At 37.1% G+C, this 24,386-nt stretch overlaps 2 protein-coding genes across 36 annotated transcripts; one reads left to right on the forward strand and one right to left on the reverse strand.

Moving 5' to 3' along the window:
• The first annotated feature begins 210 nt into the window (after positions 1 to 210).
• On the forward strand, positions 211 to 11,349 carry LOC133740113 (disease resistance protein RUN1-like). Of its 35 annotated transcripts, none has more exons than XM_062168015.1 (11): positions 211 to 1,153; positions 1,412 to 2,522; positions 6,362 to 6,715; positions 6,814 to 8,073; positions 8,193 to 9,030; positions 9,113 to 9,146; positions 9,229 to 9,326; positions 9,419 to 9,816; positions 9,913 to 10,258; positions 10,346 to 10,540; positions 10,695 to 11,349. In XM_062168015.1, the coding sequence occupies exons 1-4, from the start codon at positions 426 to 428 to the stop codon at positions 8,053 to 8,055; spliced, it is 3,435 nt and encodes a 1,144-aa protein (XP_062023999.1). In that variant the 5' UTR covers positions 211 to 425; the 3' UTR covers positions 8,056 to 8,073; positions 8,193 to 9,030; positions 9,113 to 9,146; positions 9,229 to 9,326; positions 9,419 to 9,816; positions 9,913 to 10,258; positions 10,346 to 10,540; positions 10,695 to 11,349. The 35 variants fall into 35 exon arrangements, with proteins under 35 accessions (XP_062023999.1, XP_062023995.1, XP_062024001.1 ...); XM_062168011.1 differs by having other exon boundaries at positions 9,542 to 9,816; XM_062168017.1 differs by having other exon boundaries at positions 8,193 to 8,578; positions 8,954 to 9,030; positions 9,229 to 9,816.
• A 1,244-nt stretch (positions 11,350 to 12,593) lies between these two features.
• On the reverse strand, positions 12,594 to 16,989 carry LOC133740121 (pentatricopeptide repeat-containing protein At2g15630, mitochondrial-like). The gene is given in 6 exon segments (XM_062168042.1): positions 12,594 to 12,961; positions 13,284 to 13,566; positions 13,825 to 14,242; positions 14,991 to 15,867; positions 15,869 to 16,200; positions 16,203 to 16,989. Coding segments are annotated over 3 exon segments (1,488 nt in total). The 5' UTR covers positions 16,600 to 16,989; the 3' UTR covers positions 12,594 to 12,961; positions 13,284 to 13,566; positions 13,825 to 14,242; positions 14,991 to 15,108.
• Between the last annotated feature and the right edge of the window lie 7,397 nt (positions 16,990 to 24,386).

Consider the following 24,386-nt stretch of genomic DNA (forward strand, 5'->3'; position numbering starts at 1 on the left):
GCAGACTAGCTAAACAAAAGCTAAATTTAGCTTTAGCTAAAAGACCTAGCTATATTTAGCTAGAGAAAAGAGAAATTTAACTAAAAGTTAAATTTGACTTGAGATTTAGGTATTCTGCTGGAGCATAACTCAATATTCAACTAGCTATATTCTAATTTTAGCTACTTTTAGCTATGAAGATAGCTATCACTGTTGGAGATGCTCTAAATCATCTGCCACAAGCTCTCAATTCAATTCAATTCAAACCCCAAAACCCCCAATTTCACGATTCAATTTCTTCTTCAAATCGATCAATTACCCTAATTTTCAATCCAACCCCCAAAACCCAACTCGATTCCCTCTGACCCGATTTGCAATATCCCCCTCCCAATCAGACCCGATTTCTTCTTATAACAAGAGATATAGTCATTGACAGAACCAATATCATGATTACCATCCACCCATGTGGGTTTGGCCGAATGTTAGCAGGCTTCTCAGTGAGGTCCGCATGTGTGAAGAACCCCATGGGGAGAGCTTTAACCTTAACCCCTCCCCGGCTCGGAGAGGTGACACTCCCTGCCACCTTTTTTCTATCCAAAAAAAAAAACCAATACCATCCTAAATTCTTTCAATTCAGCCTCCTCACTCATCCTCAATCAAACACCATGGATCTGAGCAAACCTCAATTCGGAGCCTCTTCCTCTTCCTCTTCTTCTTCCACCCATTCGTTCACAAACGATGTCTTTCTGAGCTTCAGAGGTCCGGATACGCGCAACAATTTCATAGGCCATTTGTACAGCAAGTTGGTTGACAAGGGAATTAAGACCTTCATAGATAATGACCTTACAAGAGGAGAAGATATAACAGAGGAGCTTCTCAAAGTAATTGAAGGATCAAGGATTTCCATTGTTGTATTTTCTGCCGGCTATGCATCTTCGAAGTGCTGCTTGGATGAACTTGTCAAGATCATTCAATGTAAAGAATCCAATGGCCAAATCGTTTACCCAATTTTCTACAAGGTAGATCCGGCGGATATACGATACCAGAAGGGCCAGATTGGTAAGGGAATTGCTCACCTTAGCAAACGCAAGGATAACTTAGAGAAGGTGGGGAGTTGGGAGGCAGCTCTTACAGAAGTATCAACTTTGTTTGGGTGGCACATCTCAGAAGGAGGGTACGTATGTTCAATCTCAAGCATCTCAACTTTATAATGCAGATTTTAACATTCCACCATTAATAGATGGTTAACTTAGTTAACAGATTACATAATATTTAATCTTACCATGCATCAATAGTTTCACTAACTAATGAACTAGAATTAGAGTATAATCTTAAATATGATTTAGTCTGTCATTGATTTGTCTCATAAAAAACTAGACATGTAGGAAAGTTTTAAACTAATTATTTCATATCCATGGTTTTACATTTGTAGGCATGAAGCGAATATCATTGATGAAATTGTTGAAAAGATATCAACCGAAATAATGAAATGCACCGCTTTAAATGTGGCAACACATCCTGTTGGAATAAAATCTCGTGTAGAAGACATACTTAAGCTCTTAAGTGTAGGGCAAGACAATCCTCACATGGTAGGGATATGGGGAATTGGCGGAATAGGAAAGTCAACACTTGCAAAAGCTGTTTACAATTCAATTAGCCATGAGTTTGAACATAGCTGTTTCTTGAGTATTGTTAGAGGAGCATCATTTTCAGATGGAAGTCTTGTCCAGCTACAAAACGATTTTCTTTCTAAGATTATAGAGAGGAATCCACCTAAGGTGACCAATGTTGATGCAGGAATCACTGTGTTGAAGCAAAAACTAAGCCAGAAAAGGGTTCTCTTAGTTCTTGATAATGTGAACCACTTGGATCAGTTAAGAGCACTTGCTGGAGGGTGTGATTGGTTTGGTCCAAGTAGTAGAATTATCATAACAACAAGAGATACAAATTTGCTAAATGCTCATAGAGTCGATTTCGATTCAATATATGAGGTCAAGGAATTAAATCACCAAGATGCTTCAAAGCTCTTCAATTTAAATGCCTTCAAAAGAGATATATGTCCGGATGACTTCTTTGAAGTTGCAACTGAGGTAATACATTATGCTAAAGGGATTCCATTAGTTTTGGAAGTTTTGGGGTCAGATCTATGTAGTAAAAAGAATAAGGATGAGTGGAAAGCTGCAGTAGAGTATTACAACAAATATCCTAACCAAGAGATTCAACAAGCTCTCAAAAGAAGTTACGAGGCATTGGAGGATCAGATGAAAGAAGTTTTTCTTCATATTGCATGTTTCTTTAAAGGTCACAAACAAGGGTATGTGATAAATGTCCTACAAAGCTGTGACATCAATCCTATGTATAGTCTCAAAGTCCTCGTAGAAAAGGCCTTAATAAAAATTGAGAAAGACAATAAGATTTGGATGCATGACCTTCTAGAAGTCATGGGAAAAGAAATTGTTCGACAAGAGTCTCCTGATGACAAAGGACAATGCAGTAGACTGTGGCTAAATGAGGATGTTCGCTACGTCCTTGAGGAAAACACTGTAAGTGATATTTAAATTATTTAGCTTTATGGTATTTAATACATCATCCCTTATAAAATCTTTTTTTTTTTTTTTTTTTGTGAAAATCCCTTATATAAAATGTTGAAGAATTTCAAAATTTAATGAAAATATTTATTAACAAATTACATTTAAGTTATTGACAAAAGATGACTTTACAAATAAATCATCTAAAGATTGAATTAAACATATAAGGACTAAGGGGGGTGTATTCAATTCAGATTTTAAAAGATTTTGTTTGAGTTTTTATAATCCATGGATTTACTTAATCCACGGATTGTTTAAATTCTATATGGACTCTGATTGATTTTAATTGATTGATTTACTAGTATTTGTTTAGATTTTACAAGTTCTTATGATGTTTTTGGTAGGTTATTTTTTTTTTCTTCTTTTTCTTTTTTTTTTTGAAAGGGAAAAAAAAAGTGTATGGATCCAACTATAATGCTAGATCAGTGACAAAAAAGTGTGTGTGTGTCTATATATATATATATATATATATATAATCTACCATTCTTTATGTTGTGTATAATGATATATGAATAATAAGAGAAAACTAATCAACCAAAATGTTACACAAAAAATAAAGTAGTAAACTAATGACATAATTTATTTCATATCTAATTTACAAAAGAAACATGTGTGTATGTAACGGCCTATTCTGGTTTTAGATGAATATATGTATATATATCAGCACCCGGCTTCGGGTTTGATTCAAAAAAAAGAAACATGTCTGTATGTATCATCTTAACAATACCATTGAAAGTGAGCTTAATTAGCTAGAAGGATTAAGGCTTCCAGAGCTATAGTGATAAAAATAAAAATAAATTATTAGATGAGAGCAGAGGCACAGGCAGAGGAGGATAGTGGGAAGATAGGTTTAAGACAAAATAGATGAGTGTCACCTATTGAGAGCTGCTTCTTGTTCTTGTTCTTCTTTTTCTTCTTCTTCTTTTTTTTTTCTTTTTTTGTTTGGTGAAGACCTTCTTCATTTTTTGAGTGAGAAAGAATCCATCAAAATCTCTTGGAAAATGGTTGGATTGTTTTTGAGTTTTGATAAGTATAAAAAGCACTATAAAATCCTTCAAAATCCAGCATTTAATGAAATCCTTAAAAATCCGTATACTTTTGAATATCTGCAGATTTGAATGGATAATTTTAAATCTTAATTGAATACATCAAGATTTTAAAGGATTGTTTAAAATCTCAATTGAATACCCATAGATTTTCAAAATACAAAAAAATCTTGTAGACTCTTAAATGAATACACCCCCCTAAATCTTACAAATAAGGACAATGTGCTATTCACTTGCCACATGTCATGAGTTAATTTACTTTTTTATCCTTAACTACTTCTTTTAACTTCTAATCATTTTATAAAGATCAAATCTTACAAGTAAGGACAATCTGCTCTCCACTTGCCTCATGCCATGAGTTAATTTACTTTTTTACCCTTAACTACTTCTTTTGACTTCTAATTCCCTTATATTACTTTTTTTTTTTTCTGAGAATAATTCTTTATGTTACTTTTATTTCCTTGATAATAATCCATTTATGTTACTTCACAAAATCTCACTCTTTTACTACTCTCATCTCATCATCTAATCCTGCTACTGCACTCATACTCGTCCAGTTCTGCTACTTGTTTTCTGCTACTGCACTCGTCATCGCCCAATCCTGCTACTGTATTCGTCCAATCCTGCTACTGCACTCATACTCGTCCAGTTCTGCTACTGCACTCGTCATCGCCCAATCTTGCTACTGTACTCGTCCAGTTCTGCTACTTGTTTTCTGCTACTGCACTCGTCATCGCCCAATCCTGCTACTGTACTCGTCCAATCCTGCTACTGCACTCATACTCGTCCAGTTCTGCTACTTGTTTTCTGCTACTGCACTCATACTCGTCCAGTTCTGCTACTGCCCTCGCTGCACTCATACTCGTTCAGTTCTACTACTACACAGTAGCACATAATAACAATAAACTGCAGAAAGAAACTTCAATTAAACACAGTAGCAGGTACATAACAATAATAAACTACACAAATAAACTTCAAATAAAATGCACACAAATAAACATCAAATAAACTGCACACAGTAGCACATAACAAAAATAAACTGCAGAAAGAAACTTCAAATAAACTGCACACAGTAGCACATAACAATAATAAACTGCACAAATAAACATCAAATAAACTGCACACAGAAGCACATAACAATAATAAACTGCAGAAAGAAACTTCAAATAAACTGCACACAGTAGCACATAACAATAATAAACTGCACACAGTAGCACATAACAACAATAAACTGAACACAGTAGCACATAACAACAATAAACTGCAGAAAGAAATTTCAATTGAACACAGTAGCACATAACAACAATAACACAGTAGCACAGTAGCACATAACAAATACAACAATAACACAGTAGCACAAATGCAAGAATAACACAGTAGCACATAACAACAATAAACTGAACACAGTAGCACAACTACTGCACTACTTTTGTCTGAGAACAACAAGTCTTTCAAAAAAAATCTGAAATGCAACTATAATACCACCATCACAAGCAAAAGCACAACTACTCCAAACCAACAGCTATTATCTGAAGTCCCAACAAGTGACACCACATTTTAAGTATAACCCCACCACAAGCAAAAGCAAACTCAAGTAAGCATCAGAAAAAAACCGACTTATCTACAAACCAAACAAACCCAAATATCATTTCCTGCTTCTCTGCACAAACGAGATGCTGAAGACTATAATTTATGCTGCTACTGTATGTGCCAAAGTTAGTGTGTCAAAGTCTCAAATTACAAGACTCAGTAAACATATAACAAGACCTTTGATCAACCACAGCTGACTCCAATAATTACTCCTAAAACTTGAACATGAGATCACACCACAGACTCGAGTTCAACCCATATTTAGCAGATTACGTGCTTAACCGAAATTAAAAAAAAAAAAAAAACACAAGCAGCTAAACTATTTAGGACAAACTATCATCCAAAACTAAATTGATGCAGCAAACTAAACTGCTTTCAGAAATCATATTCCTTCATCTACAAATCTAAACTACAGTTCGTTTTGTAACAAAAAAAAACTACAGTTCATTCAACTTTTCTTTTTCTTATTAAAAACAGAACTCTTTGAATCCCAGAAAATAGCCAAACTAACAATTAAACTCTCATTCTCATAAATCCCATATCCCATCTCATAAAACCTCTCAATTCATCCTTAACAACAAGTTGCAACCACAAACTAAACATTAGTGATAGCCCAAAATCAACAGCAACTGACCAATTCCTCATCGGATTTCAGAAATTTGATGTTCCTGGCCGTCGATTTAGTTGATCTTCACTGATCGAAACCAATCAGAGCTTCTCGCAGATCACAACCAAGTCGGAATCATCCGAAACGAGGCGATCATCATCAGCAGCGACGCCGCCATCCCTCTGTTCCTGTCGCCGGCGTAAGAGCGCTTGGACGAGGCGGACTTCTTTGATGCCTTGAGGAGACGATGCGGGAGCTCATCGCCAGCTTACGGTACTTTGCACATCAGACCTCTGTTTTGGGGTTATTCTATTCTACAGTGGCGTCATTGTAATATTAACAAAAAATTGTTCAAATTTGTAATTGCGGATGAAACACCAGGAATTAAGCCTGCTTTATTTTCTTTGGGCCCGGGCTCCTTGTCCTTATTTGTATAAAACTTACAAAAGGTGGGTTTTCTGTTTTTCAATCTTTGGTCTGTTACTTATATGTAATTTTCTAAATATTTATTATGAGAAGAAGTTGCTTAATTTGACGCAATTGTTTATTAGGGAACAGAGAAAATTAAAGGCATCATGGTAAGATGTGACTATTCACAACCGATAATGTTGAACGCTGAAAGCTTCAAAAACTTGAAAAATCTTCAAATTTTTATAGTCGATGATGATGGTGATGGTGATGATGATGTTGGTTCGAAGATTTACACAACTCTTCCTGAACTTCTTAAAAGCACTGTTGAGATACTTTGTGGAGATAGCGTGGATTATCTACCCAACCAGTTGAGGGTCCTCGGCTGGATGCGTTGTTCATTACGATCGTTGCCAACGAATTTTAATCCAACCAAACTTGGTATATTGCACATGGGTGGGCCGTGCACGACTCCACTAGTGAACGAGGGATTGAAGGTATTTGAAAGAATTCGATCACTTTTTATACATATTTTAACTTATCGATCATTTCAACCGTTTTTTTTTTTTTTTTGGGTTCTCTTTCTCCCAAACAGAATCTGCGATATTTGAAATCAATCAAATTGCGTGGCTGTGATGGTCTAACCAGAATTCCGGACTTGTCTGGATTAACAAGCTTAAAGTATTTGAAGTTGTCTGAATGTAAAGATTTAGTTGAAGTTCATCCTTCGGTTGGCCGTCTCGATAAGCTCGTCTATTTGGGAATCAGATATTGTAAAAAGCTGCAGATGTTTCAAGAGAGGATCAACTTGAAATCTTTGGAAACTCTGGATCTCTCTGATTGCCCGCTTGAGTTCTTCCCTGAAATTGAGGGAGACATGAAGTCTTTGAATCGCATGGATCTAAGTTTCACTGACATCAAAGAGTTACCTTGCTTAGTTGGAAATCTCACTGGCCTTAAATCCTTGTCTCTAAGTTGGTGTAAAAATCTTACAAATGTACCATCGAGCATTTTCTATGAATTGCAACGTCTGGAGAGGCTTGATCTAGGGTACTGCTCTAAGCTTGTTACATTTCCAACAAAGTCGGAATCACTTCCTCCACCGGTCTTTTCAACTGACCTGACGAGATTACAAGTTAAACTGTACAAATGCTACAGGCTTGAAGAAATTTCAGAATTCCCACGAGAAATAGATTCCTTGGATGTGTGGGGTAGTGGGTCATTGGAAAGAATTTCAAAGTTGTCAAAAATTTTGGAGGGTAAAGATTCAAAAATGTTCCGTCAGTTGGACTTGGCTGACTGCCAGAGACTCTGCGACAATCTGGCTCGCAGAGTGGTAACCAAAGAATTGATGGGAGAGGCAGACAAATTGGCGGCTCTGTTGACTCTTTTTTTCTCTTGTCCGAAATCTGAAGAATTCAAAGTAAGATTTCCTGCACGTGCTCCGCTTCCAAACTGGCTCACCTGCCGTCGGGATGTGAATAGTGAAGAGCATGAGTTTTGCATTGAACTTCCTCAAAACTCCAATTGGGACAAGAAAGGGTTGGCTCTCTGTATTCAATCGAATTCTGATGACCTCACTCGTTGTGTTTACATCAATGGAATAGAGTTTGATGAGAAACGCATGTTTGGGCCTGAAGTGTGGGTGCATTATATTCCATTGGTTACAGTAATAAGGAGGTTGAGTGAGTGTGGGATGCCGCCACCAGATCGGTTTCGAGTTATGTTTCGTCTTAAAATGAATTATTTTAAAAGACAAATGATCCCAAGAGAAATGCCTTCTGGGGAAAGCTGGGGAGTCCACCTGATCGAAGATTTGGAAGCAGAAGGCCGATGATAGTCCAGCTGACTTCCAGTACGTAGGTTCATCATCTTTCTCTTTTTGTGTGTTTTGAGGCTTCTTTTATAGCCTACTATATATCATTCTCAAAATCAAAATCATATATGAATCAGAAACGCATTTCTGTTGTCCAGGTACAAAACACTTACCTCGGAAGAACTACTCCTTTGAAAACATGATGCTCGATCATCATCATACAATGTTAAGGTATTTATTCCCTGTCTCTGAGATAAGGGCACGTACATATGGTGTATATATCATATATTGTTTCTAGTTCTGAACATGCCATGTGTAGCAGAACTAGTCTAGGTTGAACACTAAAACTTTTCTGAATTTCCTCGACTTACTTCGTTCAAGAGTTCAATCTGGAGAAAATTATTTAGTGAGTCTTTGGAATCAAACCGCAATGGAGTTGATAAGACCTACTCCAAGGGTCTCTATGTCTGAATTCCTTGTCTGTTCCAGTTCCAGAGCAGTAAAGACGCACACATTGATCAATATTTCAGAAATAAAAGGAGAGGTACGCAAAAAGCCTTACACTTGAACTGATCTTTTGGTTGAAATCACGTTTTAGCTTGGCTTAATTTAGATCTGCTAGTAACATCCAATAAGTGAGCTGCTTATAAATTGCTCGAGATTGTATTTGGTAATTGGACCTACTCTGCACTATGTTTGTAGCCTTTGATTTTTGATTCTTGTTGTAGAGAATTGGAATTGTGTGTTTATTATTGCTAATAGGAGCCCCTTGTATAGGGAGTTACAAAGTACATAAAAGGTAATAGAATCCGATTACAATTGAATACCTAAAACCTTCTCCTATTACAACTCTAAACCCTAGTTTGAAGAGGCACACATGATGTCGACATCCTTCAACAATTCTTTCTTTTTTTGTAAGGAAAAATCCTTATGCAATGTCTGTATTAAGTTGAGTTGCGAAGGATCTCGATGCTCTAGATATGGCTGATACAATAGGTAATTGCTCTTTTTGGGTGAATTAGTTAGCTAGTTCCTAATAATGGATTTTATTAACACTGGAACTTTTGTGTGTATTCAGAGCAAGTGGATTAGGTACTTAATTAGCAAGCAAGGTTGGACATATATACCATGGATTTCATTCAGTTTTTCCATGCATAGTCAGACACAGCTCAAGAGTGTTTGGTCTCTTTGCAGCTTTGGTAGCATAGTGAATTCAGGTCCTCTTCTCCGGTCAATTGTCACTATCCCATTCGCGAGTGTAATGGATTCTGTTTCACAAGTTTACTTCCAATGTGAGTGCACAGTTGGTCTTTGTTCTGTTTATCTTTAAAAATAATACTGGGAAAGAAAATTTGCCAACTAAAGGCAGCCTTTGTTATACCAGGTTTTCTAGACCTTCTGGGTTCTAATGTCTACCTGAAATTAGTTCAGCACGCTTTTCGCTTGTTTTCATTTTCTTTTAGTATAGGAAATAATGTTTGTGAGTTATACCTTCGTTACTGTGAAGTTCTTGATGAATAATATGATTAAGATGAGAGGAAAACAACATTTGGGCCTCCTAAGAAGAAGGCAATACATGCCTGTTGCAAGTTTGAGTCATCCTTGATAGAGAGGTTCAAAGGGCTAGAAGAGTTGAGGAAAACAGCATTTGGGCCTCTTAAAAATGTCTGCCCAGATTGAGGAGGACATTGCCGCAAAAGAGTTGCAGGCGGGTGGAAGCATTTCAGCAAGAGCTTATATTGGAACAACATGGTGATCGATCAACATATATAAAATGCAGAGGTGAACAATATATTCCCTTTGAATTAACAATTGGAGATGGTTTATGACATCTGATTAATTATGACTAAATTCTTATCTTTATCTAAGCTGGTACAGATTTTTAAGGGCCCAGCAAGTGTGGGATGATATGCTCAACTTGAGGAAGGAATTTTTCTGTTCAACTGTAGTACAGATTTCTGCTTCCATTGGAGCTTTTAGTGGAGACAGTCTCGTTTGACTATTTTTAAACTTCTTTCTTTCTTTATTTTGTAGAGAGACTGATCTAATCAGTGGGATGCCAAACTGATCGAGATTTATTTAGTTTAGGACTGGGTTCTACTCTACACTCATCTTTGCAACTCTTGATATTTGACAAGGTGAAAATCAGCAATGTTGTCCTCTTAATGCAAGCTAAGATGAATCTAGATCTCTAGTCGAGACAATAATGAACCACTGAGTTTAGGTAACTTCTTTTTCTATAAGTGACTACTGCAGACAATCTTTGCAATATGTATTAAAGGTTGGTCTTATGGGATTTGAACTTTTGAAGGTGCTGTCTCCTAATTACATGCGCACAGTGATCTATGTAGAATGCATTGTATAGTGCTTTCAAGAAGATTTTGGATTTTTGCTAGCAGCCTTACCTGGTGTATTACATCCCGACTTTTCCGGTCAATTCTTAGCATTACCAGAAACAGTCTGGAAGTGCCAACATGGATTCTTCATCGTACATCTGCATTCCAATGTGAGTAAACTGTTTTTCTTTGTTATGTTGCAGTTTGTCATTGCAATTCTTTCTTCCACAATCACTGTAGGTCTTTGATAGTAATATATGTTCAGCAAAGTTGTCCAGTCCTTTTGGCAATCGTTGATTTTAGCTGTCTACCTCATTGTTGTAGGCAATCAGTTTGATTTTGCACAGCTCGTGTCTTAGAGAGACCATGATCCTACCTCTGCAATAAGAATACGAAACCTGCATGACTACTTTAAATACTCAATATAGCCAAAACCTCCAACACATATTGTCCCAACTGGTGCAAGGTTAACAATTCACAGTGTGTTGCAGCTCTATCTCTGGAAGAATTGGTGCAGGAGAATATTATGATGGAGTTTAGCGACTGGATCAAAGGTTTTTCTATAAGCCTTGCTCAGTTGCTCTTGGTACAATCATGAATGCTGAAGTCTCAAGGGTCTTCTTATTCAAGCTTAGTTAGTCCACAAAGAGCCAATTCTGTGACACTAACCGGGACATCTCAATGACTCGTCTAGCTACAAGGAAGTTAATGAAACAGCAGATAACTTGCCAAGCTCGATCATCCTTAGCCATTGATTTATAACTTTTGGCAAAAGAAGTCTTATGGATTTGTAAAGACTGGGGTTATGCAATATTGTAAATGCAATGCTAATTTTGTTAGCGCTTAGGTGCCAGACTTCATGAAAGAAAAGAAGGGGAAATGCACCCTATGTAGTTGAATTTCAGATACTTGCAGGTTTCTGTGCTACATGAATTTTTTTTTTTGATATGAGAACTAATTCCTTTCCCTTTCTTCCAAATTATTGTTGTATATCTGGGGAAAATGTTGAAGCTTTAGAATTCTAGAGATAGGTTAAATAAACAACGTATAGATAGGATCGAATAATAATATTGAGAATGCCGAAACTCTCTCTCCTCTGGGTTATTCTAGGGTTTCTTGCCGTGGTAACCCATGGCGGCTTTGCAACACTAACCAGCATGGGCGGGCATCCTGTCCCCTCTGGTTTCATTGGCGATGGCGGCGGGGGAGCGATTCCTCACCTCCTCGTCCCGACTCTCGCAAGGGAGGACTCTCGACGGCGATCGACTTTCGTTGGTGGTGGTCTTGTATCTAGGTATCAGAAGGGGGGTGGTGCTCTCCCTTCTCCTACTCTTCTCGGCGGTGGCTGGTTTGGTTACGCCGATGGTGGTGATGGTAGATCTTATGCCTTCGGGTCAAGATCGGAGTTGTGGCGTGGTGTTGTGGAGGGAAGCTCTTCCACTGGAGGCGGTGGTGCATCCAGACCGGGCTTTCTTCTCCATGATGTCGCTGTGATGGGGGATCCGTTTCCTGAGGAAGACGATGGAGCTACATCCATGGATGAATGGGCGTCGGCGCCGGGTTTTGGTTTTTCGATTGGTGGTCAAGGTCTGGTCCTTCCCCGAGGCTATGATGGCTTTGCTCTGATACGGTATTGTACTTCTCCGTACAAGGACGATGGTGGCTATGGTGATCTCGTTGGCGGCGGCCTTGCTGGCTACAGCGACGGCGGTGGGATGGAGGCTACCAGAAGGTTTCTTGGTGGCTTTGGGCTTTTGCTAGGGTTTCTTGTAATTGGGCCTGTCGGGTTAGCATGGGCTGGATTAACTTGGGCTCATAGCATGTTTAGGTTTATTGTTTTTATTTTAGCATTGGGTTATTATCATTGTTCACGCAACGATGATGGCCCTATTATTTTCTTTACTTAATTTCTTTTGGGTCGCAAAAACCAGTGCCTCAGTTGTTACATTTTATGTCTGGAGGATGGTATGTCATCCTCTGCTTCGAGGTGTCTGGTTTTTGTTAGAATAATGGTGCGTGGACTTCCTAAAAGGTGGGTGTACTCGGGATTTTTTGGGATTTTATTCTTCTAGAATAGGGTGTCATGAGGTTCTAAGGAACGATTGCTTTCTGTCGACCCCATAAGGGGTGTTTCGTTTTTGTACTGCTCGCTGAATCTAATGAAAGGGCTGACCTGTTCTCGTTCAAAAAAAAAAACAACGTATAGATAGTATACTCTTACGGTTCAATGTGTCAAAAGGAAACTAAATCTGTGAACTTGATATATAATTATATATACTACTACCAGTGCCATTTGACAACGTTCATAACACTACATTTAAACATTACTCGACCATATGTATGCATGGTAACATAAATCCACTCCATTCTTCAGCATTTAGTGGTCTTCAGTCCTAGCAACTCTCATAATTTGGTACTCAATCCACTGGATTCAACAAAGCAAAGCATCAAGGACTGATCAGGAAATCATGCATTTTATAATTGATTCAACCAAACTGAAGCTATGATAGATGATGAAAAACAAACTTCTTCCGCTTCATCTTCTTCGAACCTCTCTCCATCTTCTTTAAAAACATATCGGGCTTCAAAATCTGAAAGAACACAGCTTTAGAAGGTCTCAGCCAATCACGCAGCTAGTAATAACTATTTGATGTACTGAGGCATTTATCATACTTCTATGAAGTTTATTAGAGGTCCCTTTTATGATAGTTCAGAAATCAATCAAATCATAAGCATAATTATTCAGTTTGATAGCCATATTCTTTCTAGAATTCTAGTACTGCAAACATCAAAACATAAGCATAAGAGTAAAAAGCCACATTTTTTCTGGTAAGATTCAGCCCCAATTATTCAGTTTCAGTTATTCAATAATATGCTCAAATATGAAAGAAAGAAATACAGTATTAGTATTACCTCCATTGCAATAATCCATTGGGAGCAATTTGATCCATATATACCACAACGATCTCCTTGCAAGCATTGAAACATATAAAAATCCAATATTTTTCCTTTTGTTTACAAATGTAAGTAACTGGGGACTTGACTTACAGGACTCAGAACACACATACTTTCTTCCGAGGTTTTTGTATCAACTGGTTCATACATAAGCAACACGGCTATGTGGGTCTTTCCACAACCAGTTTCCAGATACACAATTATGTTCTCCAAAGCTTTCTTACACAGTTCCAATTGATACCTTCAAAACCAACACATAAAAATCAATAAAGAAAACAAAAAGATTCCACCTTTACTTCCATTTTCAGTAATCAAATTCCAAATGAACCCAAGCCAATATCCAATTAATTGAGCCAAACTTTTTGTCAGTATCGAGTACCAGCTGTCCAAAACTGACAAAAAGACTGAAATTTGATGTCAATCGGGTACAAAACTCAACAATCCTTAGGTTATTTTCTTCAATCTCTGAGAAGACTGAGTAAAAGAGGAAGAGGAATACCTTGATGGCGGCGGCGGCGACGGCACCGACCAAGCCAGGGCTGGACTGCCTGGTCCCTAAGCCCAAAGAAGCATCTTAGCTCCGATTTTCAGAGCAAGACAGAATTATGAAACTCTGGTAGAGCTGAGGGGAGGAGAGCGAAAGGAAGAAAAAAACCTAGGGGAATGGCATTGGGTAATTTAAAAAAAAATAGGGGGCAAAATCGCCTCAACAGATGAAGGCAGGTGTTCTTGTATAACATTCATTGCACTTTCAAATAAACCGGTTCTGCAGAAGGATCCTTCATGATATACTTAGATTCGACAACCTGCTGCAATCGTTGCTCTGCATAGCTATGGTTATCAACTGGACCATTTCCATTAGCATCAGGCACCACAGTCTCTAGTATGAATTACTCTACTCACCATAGAATTAGCCACTGCAAAACCATGAGTATCATAAAATGATCAGTAAATGGAAAATACTAAATCATATTATTGATTTAGAGCTTATCGATGAAAAAGTCGGGACAATTAAGAAAGCTGAACTAAAATCATATTATTGAGTTCATTTTTATTATGTTAATGCTTGCATACACCCTCTATCCTAGTTCCTTTTTGTTGGAAATGTCAGGAACTCTTAGGATTCCCCTGTTTTTACCAGGTAAACCATCAGGAGGCAATTAGATATCATGATTATCATTGAAATAGTTTAATTTGTTTCAACTTATAACTTGATTAAGTCATTTTAAACTAGTCTGACTAGAGTCACACACTTATCGCAATTATCCAGTTTATATTCTTTTTGAAGTAGTTATGTGTTATTAGAGTTAGAACTGAAAGGAAACAAGTGACTGGATATGCCTGCTCTAAAGCATGTATCATGATCTATAGAAGTTATCAAGCTACAACTAAAAGCAAAAGCACATTTAGTGCGCAAAATGGCAGATTCTCCAGCTGTAATTAACTTGGCAACATTACTACCTTTATGAAGATTGCATTATTTTCATCAATTCCAGTCATATTAAAACTCAAGTATACTGTGTGTACATGGTGTAGCTCAGTCCTAATAAAGAGATAAAGAACTAAACAGAAGAGGTTACATAATCTTACAGGAAGACGTTCTTCATAAACCCACTCAGTTCATTCTGAATAAAGCTCAACAATACTATTGAATGCGATAGATACCTGAGCTGTGCTTGTCAGATCATCTTCAAAGAAGTAACCAAAAACAATCTTCCAGAACCAGAATTTGGGCTCAAGAACACCTCTATCATTAGAAGTACAATACACGGAGAGAGAGACTTCATGAAACGCCCTTTCTGAGAAATTCCTCAACATTCTCAATTCCCTCAATCAGAGAGTAATATGTGCTGTCATCGGGAGTAATCCCTCTGTTCACCACTTCTTTAAGGAGCTCTTGAGCAAGATTACCTTCTTGGTTTTTGCATAGACCTTTTATAAGAGCATTGTACGTTAGAAGTGTAGGATTGAAACCTATACTCAACATCTCATCTCGAACTTTGAAGGCATCATTCATATCACCTCGTTTACTATGTTCACTAACGAGGGTGCTGTAACTACTGTAATCAGGCTTAATTCCCCTTCTCTTCATCTCATCCAGAAGTTCCTGAGCTTCCTCAACTTTCCCTGCCCTGCAGCGCCCTTGCATTAGGGTATTGTAAGTCACTTCATCTGGATGAACCTTCATTTTATCCATCTCCCTCAAAAGCGAAAATGCACGCTCCATATTCCCATTAGCACAATGACCATCAATTAAAGCATTGAACATCACAAGATCCGGAAGAACACCCTTACACATTATCTTCTCAAACAAGTCATCTGCCTCATTCATTCTCTTCCTTTTACTCAAAACATAAATAAGTGATGTATAAGTTTCCTTAGTGGGCTCTATCCCTTTGCTCAACATTTCATCGTGAAGGATAAACGCTTTCTTTGCATTCCCAGACCTGCAATAGCCATTAATCAGGATATTAAACGAAATGGCATCAGGAACCATTCCCTTCTCTTCCATTTCTCTAACCATACAATCAGCTTCACTCACGTATCCTACCTTCCATAAACAATTCATGAATCAACAAATTGTAAGTTGACACCGTCGGCATTATACCCTTCTTCACCATCTCATCTCTATAACCGAAGGCCCTATCCAGATCACCCTTATTGCAATAACCATCAATCAGGGTATTATAAGTAACAGCACTCGGAAACAGCCCAATTTCCAGCATTTTATCAAAAAGACCAGACGCTTCATCAAGCCTTCTCTCCTTACACATCCCACTAATAAGCAATCCATATGTGTAAGAATCCGGCTGAACTCCTCTCCCTTTCATAGCACCAAAAATCATCTGAGCCCCTCCAACTCTGCCTCTCAAACAAAACCTAAAATCTCCATAAACCCAAGAAACTCCTTTGCCTTGTTCAACTTGCCTTCTTTGCACAACACATTAATCATGATGTTAAAAGTACAAACACTGGACTTGATCTTCAACCTAAACACGTCAGCATACAAAACCCAAGCCCTCTCGGTTCGATTCAATTTCGAAAGCAAACTCAACAATTCATTACAAGTCTTAGTCCTAGGCATCACATTTCCACTCGTCATCAATTTAAAGCACTCAAAAGCGTCATCAGCCCTCTTCATCTCACAGCAAGCCCTTACCAGCAAGTCCAAAACGACGCCGCTTTGGGCACTCAAGCGCACTCGGGCACGAACCAGCGAGTCAAAAACGTCTCGAACCGGAGCATGGCGGCGAGAATGGCGATGGCGAGGCATTGGGTTTGGATTTCGAGGCGGGAAAAGTCGAAGTGGGATGTGAATTGATGGACAAGTTGAGGGGTTTTGTGGAGATGAAAGAGGGTTTGGGAGATTAGAGAAGAGGGAAGGTTTGGGGGAACGTGTTCGATGAAATGCCAGTGAGAAGTTTGGATGGAGTTGAGGAGAGAGTGGTGGGTGATGGGTGGAGGGTCTGGTTGGGGGAGTGAAGAGAGAGACTAGGTTGTGAGGAAAATGGGTCTGAGATTTCGCCTCGGGGTTTAAGGGTGTGACTTGTGAGGGTCTAGGAGTCTGTAAGGTTTCATTGTTGGCCAAGAAAGATGTGTAGGAAGGGGTTTTACGGCTCGAGAGAGGTTATTTAGAATACAAAAGTAAAACATCGTTTAATTCTAATTTATGGTACGAATGCTAACTGTGAAAGCATTATGTACCGATTTTTCAAACATTTAGAACTAAAGCTAACTTCTCAAATTAATCAGAAGAACTCGCGATTGCCGATGAGGTTGCGAAGTCTATTTTTGCATTACATTGGAAGAAAATCGAATCCCCACTCTAACGAACTCCTATTCTAGCTTAATTCTAAGCTAATTAAGTACAATTGTTCCAACCAGTTTCACCACCAACCAAATATGTGAGTTAAGTTTAGACAATCATGGGACAGGTTAGCTTTACTTTATTGATGACAGTATCAAGAGATGGATTGAAATCGGATATCTATACAATGTTCACCAGTTAGTTTAGCTTTCTTATACTTCAGGGTCATCACTACTCTTTCCACCAGTGTTCTCATTCAGGATTTCTATTGACTGCTAATCCAGAATGATGAAAATGTTCAGCAATTCCATTTTACATTGAATCTAAAAACATTTGCAGAAAGTGACTAAAGTGATGCCTTTCTTATATTAGCATCACACTAGTTTTAGTAGCTATATATTTGAAGGTCAGATATGTGTTTGGTATGGATACAAATTCAAGCTTTTACTTATGTTAAGAATCTTGAGAATGACGCCCACTGCAACTTGCTGATGCAACTGGCTACTACAACTTGCAACTAATAACTCCCTGATGGGGACTACTTAGTTGATGCCTTGGGTTTTTTTTCCTGCTGAGTGAACTGGGCCTAGGCTGAATATACTGTAGGTACAATTCTTGTACATATCGTATTGCCATTCCCATACAAAACTATGACAAAGCCCTTTACTGATCTCGGAGAGTCACAGGTAAATGCATCTGCATATGCATGGGATTGCAACGTGTGTTGCAATCCCCGAGTCAGCTGTCAGTTTTTTGTGGAGTCCGATTTTGGAAAGTAGGTTTTAGGTTTTATGTATTTATGTCTTTAAAAGATTTTTCTGAGTGTTAAAATCGTGGTGTTGATGCCCTAGGGTTTTTAGGACTTGTCTATTCCTAATTGATTTTCTTTAAGATTTATTGGATTTCATATATGGAAAGTTACTTTCCTAATTAAAAGACAATTAGGGTAGAATCTTTGCTGGAGATGTTTTTGCCGTTGGTACTGCATATATTTGAGAAAGATACACGGCAGAGGGTGGGTATCTAGAGAGGCAAGAATATTGATAGAGTCTTGCATGTTTGCTTGAGTTTGAGTTTTCACAAAGTGTCAATACGCTTGGTCCATGTATAAGTGTTATTGATCATGCTTTCATATGCATAAAACTCTCTTGAGATCAGTAGAGAGACGGTGAAGAAAGAAGAACAAGATTTGAAGATCGTTCAAGTGAAGGAGTTCTAGAAGGAAGACAAACTTTGTATTAGATTTTGTGTGAATCTTATAGCCGAGCTAGTGCTATTCAAAGTTTGTAAAAGAACATATCCTTTTCAATATGATGATCTTTATTTTGGGTTCTCAAGAGTAAGAGCCCCGCAGTGTTTTTAATCTCATACTTGAGGTTTTCACTGCGTAACCAAAATCTGGTGTTCAGTTTGTTATTTTGGTTTCTGCTGCCCAGTAAGGATTGATCAGTGCACTGCAATCCTCGTTTTCCAGAAATCATATTCTGTCCTTATATTTTCATATACCATGCATGTAATATCTGGATATATTTCTCTGTTAGTACTTCCTATATTTCACAGAAAAAAAAAAAAGGAAAAGAAAAAAATTTCTATTAATTTATTCATCTTTAATGTGCATGGCCTGGCAGATATTTAGTTCTGGCTAATATGCTGATGGAGTCCGAGGTTAATCCATTTGATGGTCAAGAAGCAAAGCTGTGAGTTGTGAAAAGACTCATTTTCCTTCAAGTGTCTGTAGTTTTTTTTAATTTTCATTCTGCTGTTCTGACTATTTATGTTCAACAGGTATAAAAATGATCCTGAGATCTTGGCAATGACAAATCTTATAGCAGCATATCAACGAAATGAGATCTTGGAGTTTTCTCAAATTCTTAAGGTGTAGTAATTGTACCGGGTGCCGAGTTGTCCTCTGTTTGTGTGTGAAGTTTCGCTCTTCCTTTCTGCAAGCTTCTCTCAATTTAGTTTCTACTTTTATTTTCTTCAGAGTAATAGGAGGACAATTATGGATGATCCATTCATTCGAAACTATATTGAAGATTTGTTGAAGAATGCCAGAATTCAAATTCTGCTTAGACTAATGCAGCCATACACACGGATCCGAATTCCCTTCATATCAAAGGTGAACCCAGATTTTATACTTTGTACTTGTAGAAATGCAGTGTTGTGCTTGTTTAAATATTAATTACATGTATTCAGTAAAAATAAGTCACACAATAAGGCTATGCCCAATAATGATTATAAGATGCGCTCAATGTATCTCAAATCAATTCCTTTTCATGACGAATACAAAATTTCCCACTCCCTACTTGCACACCTAATATTGAGTTAAAATCTAACAAAACTTTGGACGAATCCTTCCACCACTTGGCCACCTCCATACAAGGTCATCTGCAATACAAAAAAGCATTCACAGAATCAGTAGAGTGCTTGAAGGTATACCAAAATTTGAACTTGCAGGAAATCCAATGAGTAGTGCACCAATGACTTAATTTATAAGTTTCACCCTAGAAATAATGACTTCCAGTTTAGTTTCACTCTATATCAGCTTAAATTTTCCCATCAAACTCAATGCTGCAGCACAACTTAAAAGGGAAAAGAAGAAAGAAATGGCTACTTGCAGTGCTGAAAATGCTTCAACAAATTACAATAATTTTTACCCAAACAACATTCTAAATCATTTTAGTTCTGATGAAGGATGTGGGGAAATGAAATACTGTTACAAAAGAATTTCCTCCACAGAGTGCAAATCAACTATACTATCTAGCAAACCATCACATACAGTTAGAATTTATATCAAGTCCTACTGGCATTATTATACCTACCAAAGCAATGCTAGAAGAATGACTGCACAAAAGCATTACGTAAGTGTGTAATAATTAAGACAAAACACTGATAGTACGACAGAGCTTAAGACACATACAATGACAGAAAACAATTTTCCAGAAACAGGATCAAAGCACAGCTCGGAGGAGTCGGAGCTCATTATCTGCTGTTTCAACAACTCATCTTAGTGATAGTGAAGTTGCCATTCAAATATCCACAATTAATTCCACCCACAATTTCATATCTCGGATTTTGCAAAGTCTAGAGGAGGATGGGCTTGAAATACTGAATGCTTCTTCCTTTGAGTCCTCTGGAGGGAGGGTCTCCTATAATTTATACCTCCAGGTACTCTAGTTTTTGTTTTTTCTACTCTCATTTATTTGTTTATTCAAACTAATAAGTAATCCAGCATTTACATTTTTCATATTTACATTGCCTACAGGTAGATATGTTCTATAGGTTGGAATGTGAGAATTTAAGTGAGAAGCTCATGCCCTTGTATGCATGAGAGAAAGTAATTCCAGAGGACTTTCTGATGAATTAATGTGTTATCACATACCATATTGGTGCTTCGTCTATCCACAATGAAGTGAAACAAGCACTTATGCAGAGAGAAGTTCATCCTCTACAATACCAACCATTAGCCATGGCATGGATTCACTGATTCAGGGAGAGAACTATGACCTATTAAGCTATACTAAGAAGAGGATGAAGTTTAGTAGTAGAGCTTGGAAGTAATGTATTTGTGCATTATGTGAAGTGGAACAATGTAGATAAAGACAACTCATTAGTCTTTCCTCTTTCAAACGTCATAACCCTAATGCTTCATAAAAAGAGTAAGTTAAAAAAAAAAAGGGACAAACATCATAACCCTAAAATCTATTCCTTGTATGACAAGATGGTGAAACAAGTGACAAATTAAAGCCTAATGGGAAAGAAAAACAGAATTCTTACAAACAAAGTTCAAAATTTGAAGAAGCTAGATATACTACTTGGCGACTGGCGATTCTTGTGAATCTCACAGAAGGAGAGGGCTAGAAAAGGGGAGGCAAGAGGCTCTCCATCTCTAGGAAGATTGTGTCCAGGATCTGGTAATCCAATCACTTCTTCTATATGAAACACTATGAGACGACAAAAATGGGCATTGACTTGATGATCAATGAGGACGATATCTAACTTTGCAATGACTTTATATAGAGAATTGTTGATTATATAGAGAATTGATCAACAAGTCAATAACCATTTTTGTCTCATAATGCATCATATCGAAATGAGCAATGTGATCTACATGACACGAAAATTGATCAACTGCGGTGCACATAACCAAGTTTTTAGTGTCATTATCATCAAGCATATCCTCTTTCTTGCCTTCAATCAGTACCAATACCATGCATGACGCAGTCTGTTAACAATGCTGACACTGAATCTAGGATCTTGACATTAGCCTTGGCTAATCTAGAAGTCTCTGGATAGCATTGTAAAGCTTCGCTAGTTTTTCTCACAAGTCCAATGCCGAGTTCCATTGGTTGCTGGTGAAAGTAGCAGCAAATCAGCACTACATATTTGATTTATGCTGACAGTGAATATAATTACAAGCCAAGACCTATATAGTAACACCCATTTAAACTCACATAGTGATATGAATTACTTGATTCTCTATTTGGAATGATAAGGGGTCATTGTTTTCTTCTTTGTTCCAGTTCTGTTGCTGAATTCGATAATTTATCAGGGTGGCATGGTAAGGTTTATGGGCTAACTAGAAGACATTTGCAATACACACTGTAAGGACTACTTTACTTCCCCAAAGTTCCAATCACACATTCCATAGAAGAACAAACAAAAAAGGAGCTTCTTAGGTATAGCCCTATAGCTTATCGGCCCATGTAAACTGAACCGAAAACTCATCAAAACAACACTAATCATCATATTCTTTCCATTCATCCCAGCAAATACGAATAAAGCAATAAACTATAATCATCAAATTCATTCTTCACTTCCTAAACAAAAAGCATACCCATTTAAGCTCAAAAACAACTGTGATGTGAAACTATAACCCAAATTGAGTCAACAGAGGTAACAACAGTAATTGCAATACAGCAATGGTAAAACAGAGTGTGGTAATAAATAAAATTTAACCTGAAATCCTAAGCGACGGTGAGGGATTGTTGCTTGGAGGGCTCGAAGGGCTTGTTATCGATGAAGTCTTCGATGTTGTAAACGACGGTGATGTAGAGAGTACAACTAGGGCACCGAGCGATCTCTTCTCCCAATTTCAGGTCTTCCTTGGTGATCTGGAACAAGTCTCCGCATGGGCACGGGTATGTGTACGCCTGGAGCTCGTCATTCCACTCCATATCTTCGATCTCCACGTCGTCGTACGACATCGTTTAGGCTTCGGCGAGACGGACAGAGTTTGACTGACCTCTCTGAATATATAGCTCGAGTTTTGGACCTTTTGCTAGGTAAAGTATCTTTTTAACTGTTTGGTAATTTCAGTACACGGTTTTAACCGTTTCAGAAAGACAGAAACCTGAAAAAGAAATAGAAATAAAATTTACAAAATGGTCACTCAGCTTTTGAAATTCAAGACTTTAACCTACTCATTTTTGCAAAATAGCATTTTTAGCTCTTAACTATGGTTTTTGTTTTTTTGTACAAGGGAGGCAAATGCCCAACAAAAAATTAAAAAAAGAAAACTGCTCAACCATTGTGGTTGTTATAAACTTGCCAGCTCTAGCAACACCCATGGTATCATCAAACATATCTTCAACTACTAATGAAGGAGGAGAGGTGAAGGCACAAATACAAGTAAGGATATCGGCAACAAAAAAAATGCCTGATATGGAAAGTATCAAATTGGTCCATCAGATACTTGCAGCTCACAAGAATGGTACCAAGAGGGTGCAACTCAATAGCATCTAATTAGAAAAGCTGAACTAAGGGGGGTGTATTGTATTTGGATTTGTGCAGACTTTTTTTAAATGACAGACTTTTTGAAAAGTCCACAGACTCTTTAAAAAGTTGATAGACTGTTATGGATTTCTTAAAACCATTGATTTTAGCAATAGACTTTTATTGATTCATGAAAATCTATATATTTTATTATGAATGACTTCTACAGATTTCCTAAGATGTACAAAATATTAAAAAAAAAACAAACAAACAAACAAACAAAAACAAAAAACAAAAAAAATTAAAACAAATGCAGCTCAAACACAAAACAAAGTAATAACTTGTTGTCTCTTCAATGCTCCAGTATCTTCTAATAGAAATTGGCTCAAATAAATGATTGTTAGTCTGTCTAGCGAGTTTGTTCTTATTCCTAATCTCCCAACAACATAAATATACAATATAGATCACTTGATGTTTATGGTTAATTATTCTCATCAATTTTGTTTTCACCGATTAACATATATTGTAGCAATATTGGTCAATGTCTTGATCTATAATCAATCAATTGAAATTCAATTGTTCAACCTTTTTTTGAACCATAATATAAATTCAAATTAATGAGAATAATTATTTAATAAGATAAAATTTAGTATGGTTCAAGGTCTTAGGGTTAGACCACAATATTTGAGTTTTAGGGTTTCATAAATCATTTTTATTGCTATTAGGGTTCAAAGTACCACAATTGAACAAAAAAAAAAACAAAAATCACATTCAACAACTACAATGAACATGTTGGGTATCAAAAAAGGTTGATATCATAAAAGGGGAAATTCTACAATATGTTAACGTATGACATGCATACAATTGCCTTAAAGTGGTAAAATGAGTCCTCAAAATAGTAATATTAGTCCTCAAAGTAGTAACATGAGTCCTTAAAGTTGTAAATTTTCTTAGCTACCACATGAGTTCTCAAGTGATAAAATGAGTCCTTAAAGTGGTAAAATGAGTTCTCAAAGTAATAAAAAAAGTTGATGTATGAGAAACAATAACATACCATAGCCTTACCCTCATAAAAGATTAGAGAAAAGACAAAAAATTAAGAAAGAGAGATGATGAAGGACAAACTTCTTCGTGCGTGGAGAGAAAAACTTTGATAGACCTTTTTTTTTTTTTTTTTGAAGAGAAAACTTTGATAGACTTTTTGAAATCTTTGGTCTGGAGGCTGGAAAATTATTGGAGTTTGGTATGTATAGTTAACACTACAAAGTCCATGATTATCCATGATTTTCTAATTCCATAAGTATGAATGATATTTTGAATACCTCTGTACTTTTATTCATTTTTAAAAGTCCTAATTGAATACCCCTAGATTTTGGTGGAACTTCATCCTAATTGAATACCTCAAGACTTTCATGGACTGTTAAAAGTCTATATTGAATACACCCAGACTTTTAAATTCCATAGATTTCTTTAAAAGTTCCACTAATTCCATATACAATACACCCCCCTAAACTTGCAAAATCAAATTCAATCTCCAA

This window comes from Rosa rugosa, chromosome 3, assembly GCF_958449725.1.
Source record: "Rosa rugosa chromosome 3, drRosRugo1.1, whole genome shotgun sequence".
Classification (NCBI taxonomy): domain Eukaryota; kingdom Viridiplantae; phylum Streptophyta; class Magnoliopsida; order Rosales; family Rosaceae; genus Rosa; species Rosa rugosa.